This window comes from Salvelinus alpinus, chromosome 16 (genome assembly GCF_045679555.1).
Source record: "Salvelinus alpinus chromosome 16, SLU_Salpinus.1, whole genome shotgun sequence".
Classification (NCBI taxonomy): domain Eukaryota; kingdom Metazoa; phylum Chordata; class Actinopteri; order Salmoniformes; family Salmonidae; genus Salvelinus; species Salvelinus alpinus.
The window spans coordinates 41417527-41439609 of NC_092101.1; the positions used below are offsets into that span (position 1 = coordinate 41417527).

The 22083-nt window shown below is 42.9% G+C and overlaps 1 protein-coding gene across 1 annotated transcript in view; it reads right to left on the reverse strand.

Moving 5' to 3' along the window:
- Window positions 1-10439: 10439 nt before the first annotated feature.
- ror1 (receptor tyrosine kinase-like orphan receptor 1) overlaps window positions 10440-22083 on the reverse strand; it is a 246609-nt gene continuing 234965 nt past the window's right edge. Inside the window, exons 7-13 of the mRNA XM_071346251.1 lie at window positions 20969-21149; window positions 20135-20380; window positions 19576-19787; window positions 14981-15160; window positions 14178-14405; window positions 13944-14089; window positions 10440-12414 (exon numbers count right to left, since the gene is read on the reverse strand). Coding sequence (XP_071202352.1) covers window positions 11481-12414; window positions 13944-14089; window positions 14178-14405; window positions 14981-15160; window positions 19576-19787; window positions 20135-20380; window positions 20969-21149 — 2127 coding nt within the window. The 3' untranslated portion in view covers window positions 10440-11480. The remainder of the gene's footprint in view (window positions 12415-13943; window positions 14090-14177; window positions 14406-14980; window positions 15161-19575; window positions 19788-20134; window positions 20381-20968; window positions 21150-22083) is intronic.

Here is a 22083-nt window from a genome sequence, read left to right on the forward strand (position 1 = left end):
ATCTGTTTTCTACCTCTTTCCCTCTCCTCTATCTGTTTTCTACCTCTTTCTGTCTCTTTCCCTCTCCTCTATCTGTTTTCTACCACTTTCTGTCTCTTTCCCTCTCCTCTATCTGTTTTCTACCCCTTTCTGTCTCTTTCCCTCTCCTCTATCTGTGTTCTACCTCTTTCTGTCTCTTTCCCTCTCCTCTATCTGTTTTCTACCTCTTTCTGTCTCTTTCCCTCTCCTCTATCTGTGTTCTACCTCTTTCTGTCTCTTTCCCTCTCCTCTATATGTGTTCTACCTATATCCGTCTCTTTCCCTCTCCTCTAACTGTGTTCTACCTCTTTATGTCTCTTTCCCTCTCCTCTATCTGTTTTCTACCTCTTTCTGTCTCTTTCCCTCTCCTCTATCTGTGTTCTACCTCTTTCTGTCTCTTTCCCTCTCCTCTATATGTGTTCTACCTATATCCGTCTCTTTCCCTCTCCTCTAACTGTGTTCTACCTCTTTATGTCTCTTTCCCTCTCCTCTATCTGTTTTCTACCGCTTTCTGTCTCTCCCCGTCTCCCTCTCTCCTGCAGAGCAGATGCGTATGAGAGGAGACTCAGAGGGGTTGAGGAATGCAGACGAACTGACATGTCGTGCACTGGGGGGCACATAAACATTTAAGGCCACATCTATATTTAATTTCTGATGTGTGCACCTGCGTGCGTGCATACATGCGTAGGTGTGTCTGTGTGTGTAGTTAGGTCAGTGTGTTTGTGTGTCCCCATTCAGACCCAGCTAGCTGGCCTGCTGCAAACCCAGTGTGTTATCCTGTCTCCTGCTCTGAGACTGGGCTGGAGAAAAGAGGCTACATACATGATGGGCTATAACAACCAGGGTTGAAATTCCAATTAAATTATTGAATTAATTCATGAAGTGGAGAAGTTATGTTGAATTCAATTTGAATTTCAACAAACTTCCAGTTATGGAATTGGAATTGAATTGGAATTAGACTGTTTGGACTATATGAATTTGAATTGAATTGGAATTAGACTGTTTGGACTATATGAATTTGAATTGAATTGGAATTAGACTGTTTGGACTATATGAATTTGAAATGAATTGGAATTAGACTGTTTGGACTATATGAATTTGAATTGAATTGGAATTCGGCTGTTTGGACTATATGAATTTGAAGTGAATTGGAATTGTAAAAAAATAAGTAATCTTTGGAATTTCATTGGAATTCAATATTTGTACATTTCACAGTTAATTTAATTAATACACTTAGTGTCAATAACGGATTGCAGGATTTGTTTTAAATAATTTCAACTTGTATCTCTATATTTCCAGTATAGCTAGGCTGTCTGAACAGTGACATGATCAGCCTGAAAGCCTGAGGTAATTGAAGTCTAATTTAATGTGTGAAATGGTTGAGGAAAATATTGAATTGGGTATTGAATTCTTGGAATTTACCTAACATTGGAATTGAGAGAAATGTAATTATCTCTTCAAGACAGACCTGGAATGTGAATTGAATTAAATGGAACTTACAGTGAGAGTGAATTGAATTAGAATTGAACTAGTGGAATTAACCTCAACCCTGATAACAACTTCAGGATCAATGCAGTTCAAGTCGTCTTCATTTAATGAGTGCCACTAACACACACATTTGTAAACTAGAGAGAACACATGGCATGTTTGAATTGATGATAATGAGCCTCAGAAAATCACTGACAAAACAAGTACATTTTTACTTCAAAACCACACAATACAACAAAAAAACGACATCAATCAAACTGGACAAAGTGTTCTGCGGTAGTGTTGAAAAATAACTAGTTTCAGAGAGCAGTGGTGTAGAAAATAGAAACTTGTCAAGAGCATGTAACATTCCAGAATCCAAAAAGATAATTCTGGGATTTCTCCAAATGGGAGAATTGGAAGCTGGGCATAGTCCTGATCAAAAACATTCCCCACATCACACACACACTTCTCACGAGGTCCAGCTCTCCCTGCCAGGAGTGTGTTCATCTAATCATCTCTCCATATGTGCACTATTACTCTCCCTTTTCCTTGGCAAACACATACACCCTGTTCTTTTTACAAAGGAACATTCTAATAGATTGTGTTTATTGAGGGCTCTGCAAAAAGTGGTTCCAGGATTGAAGGTACATTCACACGCACCCAGATACCACACAAATTCACACACGGACAGTGCGTGCAAGGGTACAGTAACAGAACAGCAACCCACTACCCCAACCTGGTCTCAGAGTATTTCGTATGATTCTGTACGTAAACCCGAGAGACCCAATTTAGTAGGATATGTTATATTTTGTATGGTATATATTAATTTGTGGATGTCAATAACCCAATTCTTATGATATGTTACGAATTAAAATGCATATATGTTACGAATTTGCAAAACATATGATATGTTACAAATTCTAGCTAAGTGGCTAACATTAGTTAGGCTAAGGGTCAGGGTTAAGTTTAGGAGTTAGGTTAAAAGGTTAATGTTAGCTAATAGGATTAAAGTTAGGGTTAGCTAACATGCTAAGCAGTTGCAAAGTAGCAAATAGTTGAAAAGTTGCTAAAATGCTAAAGTTGTCCGTGATGAGATTCAGCCTTTTGGTTGCTAGAAGTTCCCGTTATATGCCCGACCAACCACCCCACTTTGCTTTTTGCTTTAAGTAACCTGTCTTATGTAATCATACCAAACCTAACATACAGTTGAAGTTGGAAGTTTACATACACCTTAGCCAAATACATTACATTTACATCATTTAAGTCATTTAGCAGACGCTCTTATCCAGAGCGACTTACAAATTGGTGCATTCACCTTATGATATCCAGTGGAACAGCCACTTTACAATAGTGCATCTAACTCTTTTAAGGGGGAGGGGGGGGGGGGTTAGAAGGATTACTTTATCCTATCCTAGGTATTCCTTAAAGAGGTGGGGTTTCAGGTGTCTCCGGAAGGTGGTGATTGACTCCGCTGACCTGGCGTCGTGAGGGAGTTTGTTCCACCATTGGGGTGCCAGAGCAGCGAACAGTTTTGACTGGGCTGAGCGGGAACTGTACTTCCTCAGAGGTAGGGAGGCGAGCAGGCCAGAGGTGGATGAAGCTTTAATTTAAGCTTTAATTTAAACTTTGTTTTTCACAATTCCATGACATTTAATCCTAGTAAAAATTCCCTATTTTAGGTCAGTTAGGATCACCACTTTATTTTAAGAATGTGAAATGTCAGAATAATAGTAGAGAGAATGATTTATTTCAGCTTTTGTTTCTTTCATCACATTCCCATTGGGTCAGAAGTTTACATACACTCAATTAGTATTTGGTAGCATTGCCTTTAAATTGTTGAACTTGGGTCAAACATTTCCGGTAGCATTCCACAAGCTTCCCACAATAAGTTGGGTGAATTTTGGCCCATTCCTCCTGACAGAGCTGCTGTAAGTGAGTCAGGTTTGTAGGCCTCCTTGCTCGCACACACCTTTTCAGTTCTGCCCACAAATTTTCTATGGGATTGAGGTCAGGGCTTTGTGATGGCCACTCCAATACCTTGACTCTGTTGTCCTTAAGCCATTTTGCCACAACTTTGGAAGTATGCTTGGGGTCATTGTCCATTTGGGAGACCCATTTTCAACTAAGCTTTAACTTCCTGACTGATGTCTTGAGATGTTGCTTCAATATATCCACATAATCTTCCTGCCTCATGATGCCATCTATTTTGTGAAGTGCACCAGTCCCTCCTGCAGCAAAACACCCCCACAACATGATGCTGCCACCCCCGTGCGTCACGGTTGGGATGGTGTTCTTCGACTTGCAAGCTTCCCACTTTTTCCTCCAAACATAAAGATGGTCATTATGGCCAAACAGTTCTATTTTTGTTTCATCAGACCAGAGGATATTTCTCCAAAAAGTAAGATCTTTGTCCCCATATGCAGTTGCAAACTGTAGTCTGGCTTTTTTATGGCGGTTTTGGAGCAGTGGCTTCTTCCTTGCTGAGCAGCCTTTCAGGTTATGTCGATATAGGACTTGTTTTACTGTGGATATAGATACTTTTGTACCTGTTTCCTCCAGCATCTTCACAAGGTCATTTGCTGTTGTTCTGAGATTGATTTGCACTTTCGCACCAAAGTACGTTCATCTCTAGGAGACAGAACGGGTCTCCTTCCTGAGCGGTATGACGGCTGCGTGGTCCCATGGTGTTTATACTTGCGCACCATTGTTTGTACAGATTAACATGGTACCTTCAGGCATTTGGAAATTGCTCCCAAGGATGAACCAGACATGTGGAGGTCTACAATTTTTATCTGAGGTCTTGGCTGATTTCTTTAGATTTTCCCATGATGTCAAGCAAAGAGGCACTGAGTTTGAAGGTAGGCCTTGAAATACATCCACAGGTACACCCCCAATTGACTCAAATAATGTCAATTAGCCTATCAGAAGCTTCTAAAGCCAAGACATAATTTTCTGGAATTTTCCAAGCTGTTTAAAGGCACAGTCAACTTAGTGTATGTAAACTTCTGACAGAGTGGAATTGTGATACAGTAAGTGAAATAATCTGTCTGTAAACAATTGTTGGAAAAATTACTTGTGTCATGCACAAAGTAGATGTCCTAACCGACTTGCCAAAACTATAGTTTGTTAAGAAGAAATTTGTGGAGTGGTTGAAAAACGAGTTTTAATGACTCCAACCTAAGTGTATGTAAACTTCCGACTTCAACTGTATACTACTGTCTGTTTTATTGCTTTGGTTTTCACAAGTAAGTGGTACATTTTCACAAGTATGTGGTCCAACAAGTATGTGGTCCATTTTTACAAGTATGTGGTACATTTTCACAAGTATGTGGTACATTTTCACAAGTATATGGTCCAACAAGTATGTGGTCCATTTTTACAAGTATGTGGTACATTTTCACAGCTCAGTGCAAAACTCCAAACTTGTCACACTTGTAATGTCTCATTCAAATCTTTTCATTGTGCATTAATTTGGATTGTAAATCTCTCACCACACAACCATTGATTCAAAATATAAGTTTGTGAAATGTAATGAGAACATTTGTTTTATCACCAAAACATAATGATATCTTTTCAATTGAGTCATTTTAACTACCAGTTAATTCAATAGCAAACAATGCAAGATACGCGTTTCAACGTGTTGGCAATACTTACATTACCCAACAAAATGAACAGAAAATGTACCATTTCCATCAAATCTATCCAACGTGTAATCAAAGGTGTGATCAATGAAGACATCCTCTACAATCATTCATATTTCAGATATAGCTCTGAGGACATTCATCACAGTGAATCACATTGTTCACGCACCGTGGGGAAAACCTTTTGGTGAATCCAAGCTTGACATTGGTCTGAATTGATGTCGTTACATGCCTCATCCATGGCCAGAAGGAGGGTAGCATGCTCATGGGGATGGCGATCGTACACCTACCTCCATGCTAACAAAAGGAAAGGAGTGTATGTGGGCAGGTATAGGGTCACGAAACGGGAATGGGCCAGAAACCATGCCTAAAACACCTCTGCATGGTGGAACCGGACACTGTCCCACACAATGACATAGGTGACCCCTTCACCTTGACAGGCCTGCTCAATTTATCTGAGAAACACAATGAGGTGTGCAGTGTTGTATGATCCAAGTAATGACTTACGTCCTCCACACCATCTTCAGAGAGAGCTGCACACATGGAGATGTTTCACCACGTTGTCCAGGCACTTGGACGGTCTCCCGTTGGCTGATGAGGTTCCAGCCACGGCGTCGAGTTTTGACCAGATTGAAATCCGCTTCATCAACAAAGATATACCTGTGATGGTTCACAGCAGCATCAAACAGCATCACCCTCTAAACATATAGTTTGTTCTCATGATCGAATTGACAGTTGGGATGAACTAATCTGGCAGCCTCTGCCATGGTAAGGCCTCTGTTTACCACATGGTCAACGACGATGGCCTGGATTTCATTAGACACAGTTCCCTGCCGTGTGCCTCCGTCTCTGATGCCCACCTCTTTGATGGGGCCCCTTGTCCACCTCTCTGAAGGGCCCCTTGTCCACGAGCTCTTTGATTTCTTCCTCTCTCTTGCTGTCTATCTGCACCATGTAAAAATAAATTGCAAGTGTTCACACACACCCTTTTATATGGTGACCAATTGTCGTTACCACTATGTGAATCAATTAGCAATAACCAGTAGTCATTATGTATGGTTGTCTTGTATCATACATGTCATCTAGATGTTTATACTATACAAATACACATTGTATTTCTGTAGTTATCAAAATCCATATACGGTAGACAAAGCAGTTTAAGAGCTATAGGTTATAAGTTATAGGTTTACCAAACGGTTCAGTGATTAACCATTAAGCGCAGTTGGGTTAAGTGATGGTCAAATATATTTAAACAAATGAGAAGAGAATCATATGAAAAGTCTTACTTTATATAAAAGGTAAAGTACTTCAAGATGAAACAATGATTAGGCTTGGTGAAAAAGTGTGATTTTGTGTGTCGTTCTTAGTCAATTGAAAATGTGCTTCAAGTTTTGAAAAAACAGCCTTTTTGGTGATCTGTTTTGAGTTTTGTATTAGGAGTTCTGAGATTTTACCAGAACTCAGTACCAAAGCGATAAAAACAACAATTGTAATTTGAGTGTCCCGGATTTACGTTGACTATGTAACGTCTAGTCTATGAGACATGAAAAACATCTTCCAACTTCTCCAAAGGTTCAAGTGTTCATTTGTTTAGACAATACTGTGTGTTGTGGTAAGATGTATTTGAATGGAATCTTTATATCATTCAACAAACTTTGATGTTGAGTTAAAAACAATAAGAAACCGTATGAGGAAACCATGTAAAGAACCTGTCAGGTCCACAAGGTGCAGGTTTGTTGAATGATATGAAGATTCCATTTTTAATATGATATGGTCAAACTTAACTTGTTTCTCAAATGCCTTTCAAGTGTCTTGAGCTGCGACTTACAAAGCAGTACTGGACAAATTGTATTATGACTAATAGCTGAATTGCACCATTGTGTGGTCAACGCTGATTTTGAAGCAGATATAGTTTGGGAATTATGGCTACAAATGCTGGAGATACAGATTAAGTGCCCCCTTGTGGACCTTTATAGTCAACACAACATTGTCCAATCAGACAATATCTATCAACCCAACAAAATACAATCCAGGCCCTACAAATGTCACAATTCTTATAAACTAATATATGTGTTTCTCAGAAATAATGATACAACCCAATATGACCAAACAATGTAATTATTTAATAATGATTTTGCCATACAAAACATTTGTGCAAAAATCTTCAGAAAATACAAAGACAAGGCCTCTTGGTAAATCCAATATTATGCACGTAAACCTTTGTGATGAATACACTGTAATCTAAAAATGCTGTTTGAAAAAGACTGTCCAAGAAAAGGAAAGTGATATAACATAAAACTTTTAAACTAAATAAAAACAGCACAAGAATTATATTTTGCCCAAGACAAAATAGCCAGTCCCAAGGTTCACAGTCTTGTGTTTAAGTGGTTTTGAACTGATATATACACACACTTAAATTCATATAACATCAGAGGATACCTGTATAGAACTCCAGATACCTAGATAGGTAGAACTGCTTTGGAGAAAGAAAGATATGTGGAATAAAAAAATCAAAAAGAGCTTAACCTAAAGGGACAGTACCTCTGGACACTAACTGACCAGGATAGTAGTACCCAAATTAACACGCTCATCATACTTCACTGACGTTGTACCCTGATAAAAAATAAGGATGTGCTTAACATGGAAGAGATGTGTATTATACCAAAGTAAGCATGGAAGAGATGTGTATTATACCAAAGTAAGCATGGAAGAGATGTGTATTATACCAAAGTAAGCATGGAAGAGATGTGTATTATATCAAAGTAAGCATGGAAGAGATGTGTATTATACCAAAGTAAGCATGGAAGAGATGTGTATTATACCAAAGTAAGCATGGAAGAGATGTGTATTATATCAAAGTAAGCATGGAAGAGATGTGTATTATACCAAAGTAAGCATGGAAGAGATGTGTATTATATCAAAGTAAGCATGGAAGAGATGTGTATTATACCAAAGTAAGCATGGAAGAGATGTGTATTATACCAAAGTAAGCATGGAAGAGATGTGTATTATATCAAAGTAAGCATGGAAGAGATGTGTATTATACCAAAGTAAGCATGGAAGAGATGTGTATTATACCAAAGTAAGCATGGAAGAGATGTGTATTATATCAAAGTAAGCATGGAAGAGATGTGTATTATACCAAAGTAAGCATGGAAGAGATGTGTATTATATCAAAGTAAGCATGGAAGAGATGTGTATTATACCAAAGTAAGCATGGAAGAGATGTGTATTATACCAAAGTAAGCATGGAAGAGATGTGTATTATACCAAAGTAAGCATGGAAGAGATGTGTATTATATCAAAGTAAGCATGGAAGAGATGTGTATTATATCAAAGTAAGCATGGAAGAGATGTGTATTATACCAAAGTAAGCATGGAAGAGATGTGTATTATACCAAAGTAAGCAGGGAAGAGATGTGTATTATATCAAAGTAAGCATGGAAGAGATGTGTATTATACCAAAGTAAGCATGGAAGAGATGTGTATTCTACCAAAGTAAGCATGGAAGAGATGTGTATTATACCAAAGTAAGCAAAGAGATGTGTATTATACCAAAGTAAGCATGGAAGAGATGTGTATTATATCAAAGTAAGCATGGAAGAGATGTGTATTATACCAAAGTAAGCATGGAAGAGATGTGTATTATACCAAAGTAAGCAAAGAGATGTGTATTATACCAAAGTAAGCAGGGAAGAGATGTGTATTATACCAAAGTAAGCAGGGAAGAGATGTGTATTATACCAAAGTAAGCATGGAAGAGATGTGTATTATACCAAAGTAAGCATGGAAGGCAAGTGCTACCGAGGATTGTCCTCTTTCTGTACAGGCAAACAGTGAGTCTTTGTACTAAGTAGTTGCATAGCAACAAACACTTTAAAGTGAGGTGAAATATACTGTATTGTAGCTGCTTTTGTGAGCTGTCTGGTAAAATATGGAAGGATATCAGATTCATACCTATATTTGATCATTCCTTCCCCCTACTGTCAGACATTATTGTTAGATTGAAGTTGTGATGAACACATGTATCAGTACTATTTCTTCATATCATAAAAACAACAATAAATGGATAGATCAAAGACTGCATAGCCAATGTAAGAGCCATATTGCATAGCTGATCTATTGTAAGAGGGTGATAGAGGGGAGGAGAGACATGCTCACAGATTGGAGAGAGAAGTATGGCTGGTTAAACAATTGTCTGATTCAGTCTTAGTACCTATATATCAGTGAACTATCTATTGATAGAACCCTGTATTGAGAAGAGAGTCTAGTAGACACACATAACTGTGGAGACTGTGGAGGCACATAACTGTGGAGGCACATAACTGTGGAGGCACATAACTGTGGAGGCACATAACTGTGGAGAGTGATGCAGAGGGTATGAGTGCTATGTTATTGCATAGCGTTGTGTAGGACAGGCCTCATCCAGTCCAACAACACCACACCCTACTGCAGTGCAGGCCTCATCAAGTTCAACCAACACCACACCCTACTGCAGAACATGGCCCCTCCAGTCCAACAACACCACACCCTACTGCAGAACATGGCCCCTCCAGTCCAACAACACCACACCCTACTGCAGAACAGTCCAACAACACCACACCCTACTGCAGAACATGGCCCCTCCAGTCCAACAACACCACACCCTACTGCAGAACATGCCCCCTCCAGTCCAACAACACCACACCCTACTGCAGAACATGCCCCCTCCAGTCCAACAACACCACACCCTACTGCAGAACATGGCCCCTCCAGTCCAACAACACCACACCCTACTGCAGAACAGCCCTAAAGTGCTCCAGAAAATCAAGAAGTGCCTGATTCAGAGTTTACTAAGAGTCTGTCCAGGCAGGTAGAGTAGATTCATTAGGAGTCTATCCAGGCAGGTAGAGTAGATTCATTAAGAGTCTGTCCAGGCAGGTAGAGTAGATTCATTAAGAGTCTATCCAGGCAGGTAGAGTAGATTCATTAAGAGTCTATCCAGGCAGGTAGAGTAGATTCATTAAGAGTCTGTCCAGGCAGGTAGAGTAGATTCATTAAGAGTCTATCCAGGCAGGTAGAGTAGATTCATTAAGAGTCTATCCAGGCAGGTAGAGTAGATTCATTAAGAGTCTATCCAGGCAGGTAGAGTAGATTCATTAAGAGTCTATCCAGGCAGGTAGAGTAGATTCATTAAGAGTCTATCCAGGCAGGTAGAGTAGATTCATTAAGAGTCTATCCAGGCAGGTAGAGTAGATTCATTAAGAGTCTATCCAGGCAGGTAGAGTAGATTCATTAAGAGTCTATCCAGGCAGGTAGAGTAGATTCATTAAGAGTCTATCCAGGCAGGTAGAGTAGATTCATTAAGAGTCTATCCAGGCAGGTAGAGTAGATTCATTAAGAGTCTGTCCAGGCAGGTAGAGTAGATTCATTAGGAGTCTATCCAGGCAGGTAGAGTAGATTCATTAGGAGTCTATCCAGGCAGGTAGAGTAGATTCATTAGGAGTCTATCCAGGCAGGTAGAGTAGATTCATTAGGAGTCTATCCAGGCAGGTAGAGTAGATTCATTAGGAGTCTATCCAGGCAGGTAGAGTAGATTCATTAGGAGTCTATCCAGGCAGGTAGAGTAGATTCATTAGGAGTCTATCCAGGCAGGTAGAGTAGATTCATTAAGAGTCTGTCCAGGCAGGTAGAGTAGATTCATTAAGAGTCTATCCAGGCAGGTAGAGTAGATTCATTAAGAGTCTGTCCAGGCAGGTAGAGTAGATTCATTAAGAGTCTATCCAGGCAGGTAGAGTAGATTCATTAAGAGTCTATCCAGGCAGGTAGAGTAGATTCATTAAGAGTCTGTCCAGGCAGGTAGAGTAGATTCATTAAGAGTCTATCCAGGCAGGTAGAGTAGATTCATTAAGAGTCTATCCAGGCAGGTAGAGTAGATTCATTAAGAGTCTGTCCAGCCAGGTAGAGTAGATTCATTAAGAGTCTATCCAGGCAGGTAGAGTAGATTCATTAAGAGTCTGTCCAGGCAGGTAGAGTAGATTCATTAAGAGTCTATCCAGGCAGGTAGAGTAGATTCATTAAGAGTCTGTCCAGGCAGGTAGAGTAGATTCATTAAGAGTCTATCCAGGCAGGTAGAGTTTCAGAATAGGAGGCTGGCCACGACTTCTAGCTCTCTTATTAAAAAAAGTTAATTGAATATAAATCTTTGCATCTCATTCATTCGGGATTTACGTACATGTATTTACAAGTAGAGTAAAAAGTTTAAACAATAATTATAATAATTTTATTACAAAAACAAACAAAACAGGTAAAAGGAAACAAAGCATCACATCAACCAGATGAGATATTATATAGTCAAGGTCTGTAGTGTATTTACACGTCAGCGGTGATGATCGAATCGCTGTACATGAGTCTGTTGGCGTCGGCCAGCAGTGCGGACGTCTGCGAGGGGTCCATCTGTTGCAAAGCCTTCTGGGACATGTGTCCGTACACCTGCATGGTCCCGCCCCCTGGCAGGGCAGATATCGCCACGCAGTGTGACAGCAGTGGCGTGTTCGCATCGTGATTAGACCCCGTGGACGGCAAGCTGGCCACATGACCGGTGCTGGTGGAGCCGCTAGCACTGCTGGGAGATCTGCTCTTGGGCGGGGGGAGGTGTTGCACCACCCTGGGGGGGCCCTGGGCCTGGAAGTGGGCTGCAGGGAAGGCAGCATAGCCTGGGGGGATGGGGTAGCCGTTGACAGGGATGAAGCATTGGTGTTGGTGCTGGTTCTGGGCCATGGGTGCTCCATGGGTCATAGGGGTCCAGCCTGCCATTTGGTGGCCCGGATGACCTGGCGCGGGTATCCCCTGAGCTGGGTAGAGGTAGCCTGCAGCGGCGGCGTAGCGTGGGTTGCTGAGGTTACTGACAGGACTAGCACTCAACGAGGTGGTCTGGGTGGTGGCGTTGCCCCCGCCTCCTGATGGGGTACTAGAACTGGCGTGGGATGACAGCCCCTCCCAGGCCCGGAGACGACAGTGGATATCCTTAAACCGCGGACGCCTCGCTGGGCCCTCCTGCCAGCACTCTGTCATCAGGCTGAAGACCCTGGGGGGGCAGTCCTCTGGGCAGGGCAGCAGCTGACGTTTCCTCACCATCTCCATGACCTCCTGGTTGCTGAAGCCGTAGTAGGGCTGCAGGCCGTAGCTGAAGATCTCCCACAGCACCACGCCAAACGCCCAGATGTCTGACTCCGACGTGAACTTCCCATAGGCCATGGACTCAGGAGGCATCCATCGGATCGGGAGTAAAGCCTTGGGCTGGACCCTGGAATAATATTTTTCAAAACACCCTAATTTACTTTATATACTAAGATCAGCAAGATTAATACAAATCAGCAGGAACATCAAATCACACTAAACATTACAGCAATGACAAACTAACAAGTCAACTAAATAAGGAAATATGCATTGAATGCACTGATTGTAAGACGCTCTTTGTAAGGTTGCTAAATTACTCAAATGTAAAAATGTAAACATGCCTGTAGTAGGTGTACAGGGTTAGAGTCAGGTCTAGAGTTAGGGTCAAGTCTAGAGTTAGGGTCAGGTCTAGAGTTAGGGTCAAGTCTAGAGTTAGGGTCAAGTCTAGAGTTAGGGTCAAGTCTAGAGTTAGGGTCAGGTCTAGAGTTAGGGTCAAGTCTAGAGTTAGGGTCAAGTCTAGAGTTAGGGTCAAGTCTAGAGTTAGGGTCAGGTCTAGAGTTAGGGTCAGGTCTAGAGTTAGGGTCAAGTCTAGAGTTAGGGTCAAGTCTAGAGTTAGGGTCAAGTCTAGAGTTAGGGTCAGGTCTAGGGTTAGGGTCAGGTCTAGAGTTAGGGTCACGTCTAGGGTTAGGGTCAGGTCTAGAGTTAGGGTCAGGTCTAGAGTCAGGGTCAGGTCTAGAGTTAGTGTCAGGTCTAGAGTTAGGGTCAGGTCTAGGGTCAGGGTCAGGTCTAGAGTCAGGGTCAGGTCTAGGGTCAGGTCTAGGGTTAGGGTCAGGTCTAGAGTTAGGGTCAGGTCTAGAGTTAGGGTCAGGTCTAGAGTTAGGGTCAGGTCTAGGGTTAGAGTCAGGTCTAGAGTTAGGGTCAGGTCTAGGGCTAGGGTCATGTCTAGGGTTAGGGTCAGGTCTAGAGTTAGGGTCAGGTCTATGGTTAGAGTCAGGTCAAGGGTTAGGGTCAGGTCTAGGGTCAGGTCTAGGGTTAGGGTCAGGTCTAGGGTCAGGTCTAGGGTTAGGGTCAGGTCAGGTCTAGGGTTAGAGTCAGGCCAAGGGTTAGGGATAGGTCGTTTGGCATTTTTTGGGGCATTTGGCACTTGGCATTTGGGCATGTGGCAGTGAACTATGAATTGAATCCCAGTCAGAGTGCCTCTTTTCAGGCATAGTATATATTGTGTATAGCCCTGCAAGCATATTCATGTACCAAGGCAGGGCTATGGGCCTTTTGGCATTTGTGGAAGTGCCATTTTGGCATGTGGCATCTGAGCCTATGGGCTCAAGGGCAGTGAACTATGAATTGCATCCCATTCATAGTGCCTCTTTTCAGGCATAGTATATAATGTGTATAGCAATGAAAGCCTATACAAGTACCAGTGCAGAGCTATGGGCCTTTTTGGCATTTGGCACTTGGCACTTGGCATTTGGCATCTGGCATTTGGCTCATTACGCCCTAAATAGGGTCGGGTCTAGGGTTAGGGTCATGTCTAGGGTCAAGTCTAGGGTTAGGGTCAGGTCTAGGGTCAGGTCTAGGGTTAGGGTCAGGTCTAGGGTCAGGTCTAGGGTTAGGGTCAAGTCTAGGGTTAGGGAGACAGTGAGCCACGTACAGTACCTGTAGTAGTCGGAGGCATAGATCTCTCGGGACAGACCTAGGTCAGATATCTTGACGTGGAGCCGTTCCCCCACTAGGATGTTACGGGCTGCCAGGTCCTTATGGACGAAGGAGTGACTGGCCAGGTATTCCATACCAGCAGCCACCTGGAATAGAGTAAAGTAGAATAGATACTTTAATGTCCATTAATGTTATATTTAGAAAGTCAACCCATACAGTAGTTATGGTAACTACCTGGATGGCCAGGTGCAGGAAGTCTCCGTGGTCCAGGATGGACTTGATGGTCCCATCCTCATCACTACTACAGCCCACGTCAGAGTGAGGAGAACGCATGATGAGGAACTCATGGAGGTCCCCCTGGTTCAGGAACTCAAACAGCATGCAGACAGGCTGCTCCTGGGTCACTACCCCCAAAAGACACACCACATTGTGATGGTGCAGCTCAGCCATGACTGATGCCTCCTACATATAGATAGATAAGTAGATAGGTACTTAAAAAATATCTGAGGGGAAATTTCATGTCAAATGTCAAACAGCAGTAGACAAAACAGACGTAACATCAGATGAAAAGCAGAACACCAAAAACAATAAATACCATTAAATATCACCAAAAGATAGCATCAGAAAGCATCAGAGAGCATCAGAGACCAACAGATAGCATCAGAGAGCATCAGATAGCATCAGATAGCATCAGAGACCATCAGATAGCATCAGAGAGCACCAGAGAGCGTCAGATAGCATCAGAAAGCATCAGAGAGCATAAGAAAGCATCGGAGATCATCAGAGAGCATCAGAGCGCATCGGATAGCATCGGAGAGCATCGGAGAGCATCGGAGGGCATAAGAAAGCATCAGAGAACATCAGATAGCATCGGAGATCATCAGAGAGCATCATATAGCATCGGAAGCACCAATAAAAGACAGCATCAATGAATATCATTACACAATAACAGTAGCTAACATCAGAGAGCATCAAAAGCACCAATTAAAGATAGCATAAATTACTACCACAACACAGTAACATGAATAATAACATGCCTGTTGGAAGTCCCCCCACTGGCCAGGGCTGGAGTAGTCCTTCAGGGTCTTGATGGCCACCAGCTGGGCATGCTCCATACCAGGCATGTACAGGTGGCCCTTGTAGATCTTACCAAATGTACATTCACCTAGCTCCTCCATGAAACGCACTGCGGATAGGGGGAGTTCCTTGGCCTTACTCTGGAGAGAAGAAGAGGGATAGAGAAAGATGGAGAGAAGAAGAGAGAGAGGGGGAGAGAGAAAGATGGAGAGAAGCAGAGAGAGAGGGGGGAGAGAAAGAGAGGGGGAGAAGCAGAGAGAGGGGGAGAGAGGGGGAGAGAGAAAGATAGAAAGAAGCAGAGAGAGGAGAGAGAAAGAGAGGAGGAGAAGCAGAGAGAGGAGAGAGAAAGATGGAAAGAAGCAGAGAGAGGAGAGAGAAAGAGAGGGGGAGAAGCAGAGAGAGGAGAGAGAAAGAGAGGGGGAGAAGCAGAGAGAGGAGAGAGAAAGATGGAAAGAAGCAGAGAGAGGAGAGAGAAAGAGAGGGGGAGAAGCAGATAGAGGGGGAGAGAGAAAGAGAGGGGGAGAGAGAAAGAGAGGGGGAGAGAGAAAGAGAGGGGGAGAAGCAGATAGTGGGGGAGAGAGAAAGAGAGGGGGAGAGAGAAAGAGAGGGGGAGAAGCAGATAGAGGGGGAGAGAGAAAGAAAGGGGGAGAAGCAGAGAGAGGGGGAGAGAGAAAGAGAGGGGGAGAGAGAAAGAGAGGGGGAGAAGCAGAGAGAGGGGGAGAGAGAAAGAGAGGGGGAAGAGAGGGGGAGAGAGAAAGAGAGGGGGAGAAGCAGAGAGAGGGGGAGAGAGAAAGAGAGGGGGAGAAGCAGAGAGAGGGGGAGAGAGAAAGAGAGGGGGAGAAGCAGAGAGAGGGGGAGAGAGAAAGAGAGGGGGAGAGAGAAAGAGAGGGGGAGAGAGAAAGAGAGGGGGAGATGGTGTTACATGCTGACATTTCCAGTCAGATTTATACTCATATTCAACACTCATAACTATCTTGGTATGTAGACAGACATTAAAACTTAACAGCTCGTTATAATTTTATGTAGGAAAAGTGCCTAATATACCAGTGTGTGTGCGTGTGAGCAATATTGCCTGGATATGTCATAATTATCTATTAGTCTCATACTGTATCCATTATCTCCTTTCCTCAGCTCAACTCTTCAATAAATCCCTTCAGCTCCAGACAGAAAATGCATAAATATACCAACGCCAGCCCAGACTCTGGCAACACACCCCCATCACAATCTGGCAGCGTGCCCCCAACACAAACAACAATAAACCGACAAGTTAGTGCATATTTCAGAAATTGCAGGTAATCAATTTTCTCTGTAATTATTAATGTGGTATAAATGAGAGCCATTAATAACTGAAGGTGAACTTTGGTTTGAGGGATGACAGATGACTGTAATTATCAACCCAGCCGGGGACTGAACCATGAGAACTAGAGTGGAGCCAAGACCCATTGGGCACAAACTGGTTAACTCAACATTGTTCCAACGTAATTTATCAACGTATTGTGACGTGGAATCTACGTGTATCTCTGTTTTGAGAGTTGTTTTGAGGGTGAAATTTCAACCACAGGATTAATTTCAACATAAAATATGTTGAATTCACAGGAGGTTGGTGACACCTTAATTGGGGAGGACTGGCTTGTGGTAGTGGCTGGAGCGCAATAAGTGGTTTCCATGTGTTTGATGCCATTCCATTTTCTCTGTTCCAGCCATTATTATGAGCCGTCCTTCCCTCAGCAGCCTCCACTTGAGAGTTGATCTAGCTACAGCACCTCCTACTGGAGAGTTGATCTAGCTACAGCACCTCCTACTGGAGAGTTGATCTAGCTACAGCACCTCCTACTAGAGAGTTGATCTAGCTACAGCACCTCCTACTGGAGAGTTGATCTAGCTACAGCACCTCCTACTAGAGAGTTGATCTATCTACAGCACCTCCTACTGGAGAGTTGATCTATCTACAGCACCTCCTACTGGAGAGTTGATCTAGCTACAGCACCTCCTACTGGAGAGTTGATCTAGCTACAGCACCTCCTACTGGAGAGTTGATATATCTACAGCACCTCCTACTGGAGAGTTGATCTATCTACAGCACCTCCTACTGGAGAGTTGATCTATCTACAGCACCTCCTACTGGAGAGTTGATATATCTACAGCACCTCCTACTGGAGAGTTGATATATCTACAGCACCTCCTACTGGAGAGTTGATATATCTACAGCACCTCCTACTGGAGAGTTGATCTATCTACAGCACCTCCTACTGGAGAGTTGATATATCTACAGCACCTCCTACTGGAGAGTTGATCTAGCTACAGCACCTCCTACTGGAGAGTTGATCTAGCTACAGCACCTCCTACTGGAGAGTTGATCTAGCTACAGCACCTCCTACTGGAGAGTTGATCTAGCTACAGCACCTCCTACTGGAGAGTTGATCTAGCTACAGCACCTCCTACTGGAGAGTTGATATATCTACAGCACCTCCTACTGGAGAGTTGATATATCTACAGCACCTCCTACTGGAGAGTTGATCTATCTACAGCACCTCCTACTGGAGAGTTGATCTAGCTACAGCACCTTCTACTGGAGAGTTGATCTAGCTACAGCACCTCCTACTGGAGAGTTGATCTAGCTACATCACCTCCTACTGGAGAGTTGATCTAGCTACAGCACCTCCTACTGGAGAGTTGATCTAGCTACAGCTACCCTTCGGTCTCCCATCCAGAGTTTTAACCAAGCCTAGCCTGCTTAACTATGATGTTCATCGCTGACTATTACCAATGTGCTATAGTGAGAATTATTGTTGAGATAGCGCCACTTAAAGACAAAATAGATTCACTGTTGTTATCGAAGTCATCCCAAAGAGAAGGTTTAACAGAGCAGATGAAATGTGACCATACTTTATCACTCATGTATCATCAATGAGACTATTTAGGCCTATATAGCATTTTCAAAGTCATCAACAGCTATTGTTTCAATTCAACACAGAAACACAACAGAAAATAGATAATACAATAGGCCTAGGGTTTGAAGCTCTGGTTGATTTAAAATGGAATGATATTTTGTGATATTGAATTGTGTTTGGTTGTCAACACAACCAAATATTAGCATTTGAAAGATATTTATCTTCTTTGCCACTGACTTAATCTGGCTTTAATTTCAGTTTGTCTTAGAATTCAGGAAACTGTCAATACCACCTCCCTCAAACAAAAAGGTATGGACCGGACTCCAAAACGACTCAACTTGTACATGTAGAGCAAGCCTGCCATTGCACATTGGGAATCGGGGTTGTGGTCAATTACATTTCAATTCCAGTCAATTCAGAAAGTAAACCAAATTCCAATTCCAAATTGTCCTGGCTGAAAAGCATTGAAGAGAATTGGAATTTCAGTGTACTTGCTGAATTGACTTGACATTAAATGGAATGATCATTTTCAATCATTAGTCAAATGCACTAGAGTAAAGAGGACTTCATAGAGCTGGGACAATAAACCGAAAATGATTGACACCGACCAAACCGACAAGGGGGGTTATGAAAGATTCCAGGAACTCCCAGATGAAAAATGAAATTCCTGACGGAGGCCACAGTCAGTTAAGGGGTGGGGGGGGGGGGGTAGGAGATGGGGGGGGGGGGGGACTGTTTGGGGGAGTGGTTAGCAATGGAATGGTGGTGGGGGATGTGACTGTTATCAAAGGGCAACAGATGTTTTTGGTTTGGGTTTCTCCCTCCCCGGGGCCAAACCAGACTCATCCTCGCCTCGCAGCACACCGGGCCAGGCTGTGCTGGGCGGGGCCAAACCAGGCTCATCCTCGCCTCGCAGCACACCGGGCCAGGCTGTGCTGGGCGGGGCCAATGCTGTCATGAACAACAAACCCTAGGTGACCTGGAGCAAGGCCCAGTGGATAGTGGTGACATTGAGGAGGACAGGAGCGGTGGGGCAGATGTATTTAGGGATGACATAAAGACTCAGACAGTAGACACTGTATTGTTAGTGGTTTTAGTTTTCTGTGACAGGAGGATACACTCTTCTAGATTCCCACAGGTCAATCTAAATCAGAGATGACAGGGACTTTGACGGGGACCACAACACTGGCCTGTCTGACAGAGCCAGTCCACTACAGCTGTAGCTTTGATTGGCTATAACATCAGGGAGTAGACCTTTGTCTCACATCATAACACAGCCTGGATAACCTTCTAAACAAGGTGGATAGAGATATATCAGAAATAACATTATAAGAATGCAGTGTTGACTGTAATACGATCTGCAGGAGAATATGAATGAACTTATAGGCAAAATACTCATACTGTTGTCACACATTACAAAGAGCCCCAATGAGACAGAGAACGAAGAGAGAGAAAGAGAGAGAGAGAGAGAGAGAGAGAGCGAGCGAGAGAGAGAGACAGACACACAGACAGACAGAGAGAAAGAGTGAGAGACAGAGAGAAACAGAAAGAGAGAGTGGGAGAGAGAGAGTGAGAGAATGAGAAAGAGAGAGAGAACGAAAGAGAGAGAACAAAAGAGAGAGAGCTACAGAGAGGGGCCTTAGCTACAGAGAGGGGACTTATACCTTGGGTTTGTAATTGGTGAGCATGGACATCTCAACGTTCTGTCCCCTGACAGGTTTGGGCTGTCTGGGGGCTGGGGGGCGAGAAGCCTTCTGGTTGTTACGACACAAACAGATGAAGAAGAAAAGGAGGGCGATGGCCAGAGGGATGGTTATGCTCGGGACCAGGATGTACAGAATCTCCATGTTACTGCCCCCACGCTTCTCCTTATAATCTGGATGGGACACAGGGTTAATGTCAGGGCTGGGCAATCTAAACACTGTAAATACACTGTCAATTACTAACATAATGAACTCAGGTAGTACTGTCACTTATTGTTAAACAGACCATAACATAACGCATAACAACTACTGTGTCTATTTGATAAGTCGCAGCACTGACTCCCAATAATAACGTAGTGTTTATGAAGCCTTATAACGCAGCCTGGCACACTGCTAACACCCTCTCTCACTACAGAAAGTGGTGTCCTTAGTGCTTATAAAACCTTAAACCCCCTCTATATCTCACCACAGATAGGGTGTCACTAGTGCTTATAAAACCTTAAACCCCCCTAAATCTCACCACAAACAGGGATGTCACATAGCTCCAAGCGGACCCCCTCGTCCAGCGTGAAACACCATGGTCCCTCCTGCTTGTTGCCGGGGTTACGGCAGTAGGAGTGTCCTCCGCTGAGCTCGGGGTATTGTACCGCCAGGTAGGTGTGGCTGTGAGGGTACTGAGAGTTCCAGGGCTGGCACTGACGACCTGACTTGGTCTTACTGACCGTCCCGCGGAAGTCTGAACCACTGCTGTTGAAACACTTGTGGTCTGGTCAAAGGGAGAAGAACATAAGAACATTGTTAGACAATTGGTAAGTATAAGTGAGAGAGTTTTAACTTTATTGTTGATGGGCTTCACTCTGATATGCAGATCCATGTTAACATGAAAGTATACAGGTCTGCTTTTGTTAATGGATCCTATGGCTTCTGACAGAACCTCTCCAATAGAAAACGTTGAGGTAGACAGTAGAAATAAGTCAAAAGTATCTTCCTCTAGTTGATCGTGTGTGCTATGAAGATGTGCAATAGTCTTTCTGTGTATATAGTATATCATTCCATATCCATCCAAATAATGAAAACTATTAATTTGATAGAAACTGAATGTATCTTCCACATTTAACCCAACCCCTCTGAATCAGAGAAGTACGGGGGGGGCTTTCTTAATCGATATCCACGTCTTCAGCGACCGGGAGCAAAAAGACAGATTTTTCCCTTGTCAGCTCAGGGATTTGATCCAGAAACCTTCCGGTTACTGGCCCAACGCTCTAACCACCTGCCGCCCAACCCAAAGTCTATCTGCAATATTAAAGCTGATCTACCAAAATAAATAAAACTACAACTAAATGATAATTCTTACTCTTGTTGAAGGGCTCGACCATGGGGATCCCTATCCTCATACAGTTGGCAGCCTCTGGGCTGGTGTGTCCCGCCAGGTCCTCACAGTTAGGTAGTTTCAGTCTCTTCAGAATGATGGGGTTGGAACGGGCGATGATGTACTCGGTCTTACACAGGTCATTCTCTAGGATCTCACACTCGTCCTTACACAGAGAGGACAAGAGGAGAGGATAGACTTGAGGGTCAAACAAACAATAAAAGCAACATAACATTTTAATAAGAGGACCACAATGGAAATACGTCCTAGACTGTATACCTAAAGTTGTATTACAAAAGTAGTTTGAAATGTTTTGGCAAAGTTCACAGGTAACTTTTGAGATATTTTGTAGTCACTTTTCACAGGTTGGAACCAGTGTTTTTCTGGATCAAACGCGCCAAATAAATGGACATTTTGGATATATATCGACGGAATTAATCGAACAAAAGGACCATTTGTGATGTTTATGGGACATATTGGAGTGCCAACAACAGAAGCTCGTCAAAGGTAAGGCATGAATTATATTATTATTTATGCGTTTTGTGTCGCACCTGCAGGGTTGAAATATGCTTCTCTCTCTTTGTTTACAATGGTGCTATCCTCAGATAATAGCATCGTTTGCTTTCGCCGAAAAGCCTATTTGAATTCTGACATGTTGGCTGGATTCACAACCATGTGTGATTTATAGTAATTTATTTGAATATGGCGCGCTGCATTTTCTCTGGCTTTTGGCTAAGTGAGACAGTAGCGTCCCGCCTAAACTCAGATTTTTGGATATAAATATGAACTTTACCGAACAAAACATACATGTATTGTGTAACATGAAGTCCTATGAGTGTCATCTGATGAAGATCATCAAAGGTTAGTGATTCATTTTAACTCGATTTCTGCTTTTTGTTACTCCTCTCTTTGGCTGGAAAAATGGCTGTGTTTTTCTGTTGCTATGTACTGACCTAACATAATCGCAAGGTGTGCTTTCGCCGTAAATCCTTTTTGAAATCAGACACTGTGGCTGGATTAACGAGAAGTTTATCTTTAAAATGGTGTATAATACTTGTATGTTTGAGGAATTTTAATTATGAGATTTCTGTTGTTTCGAA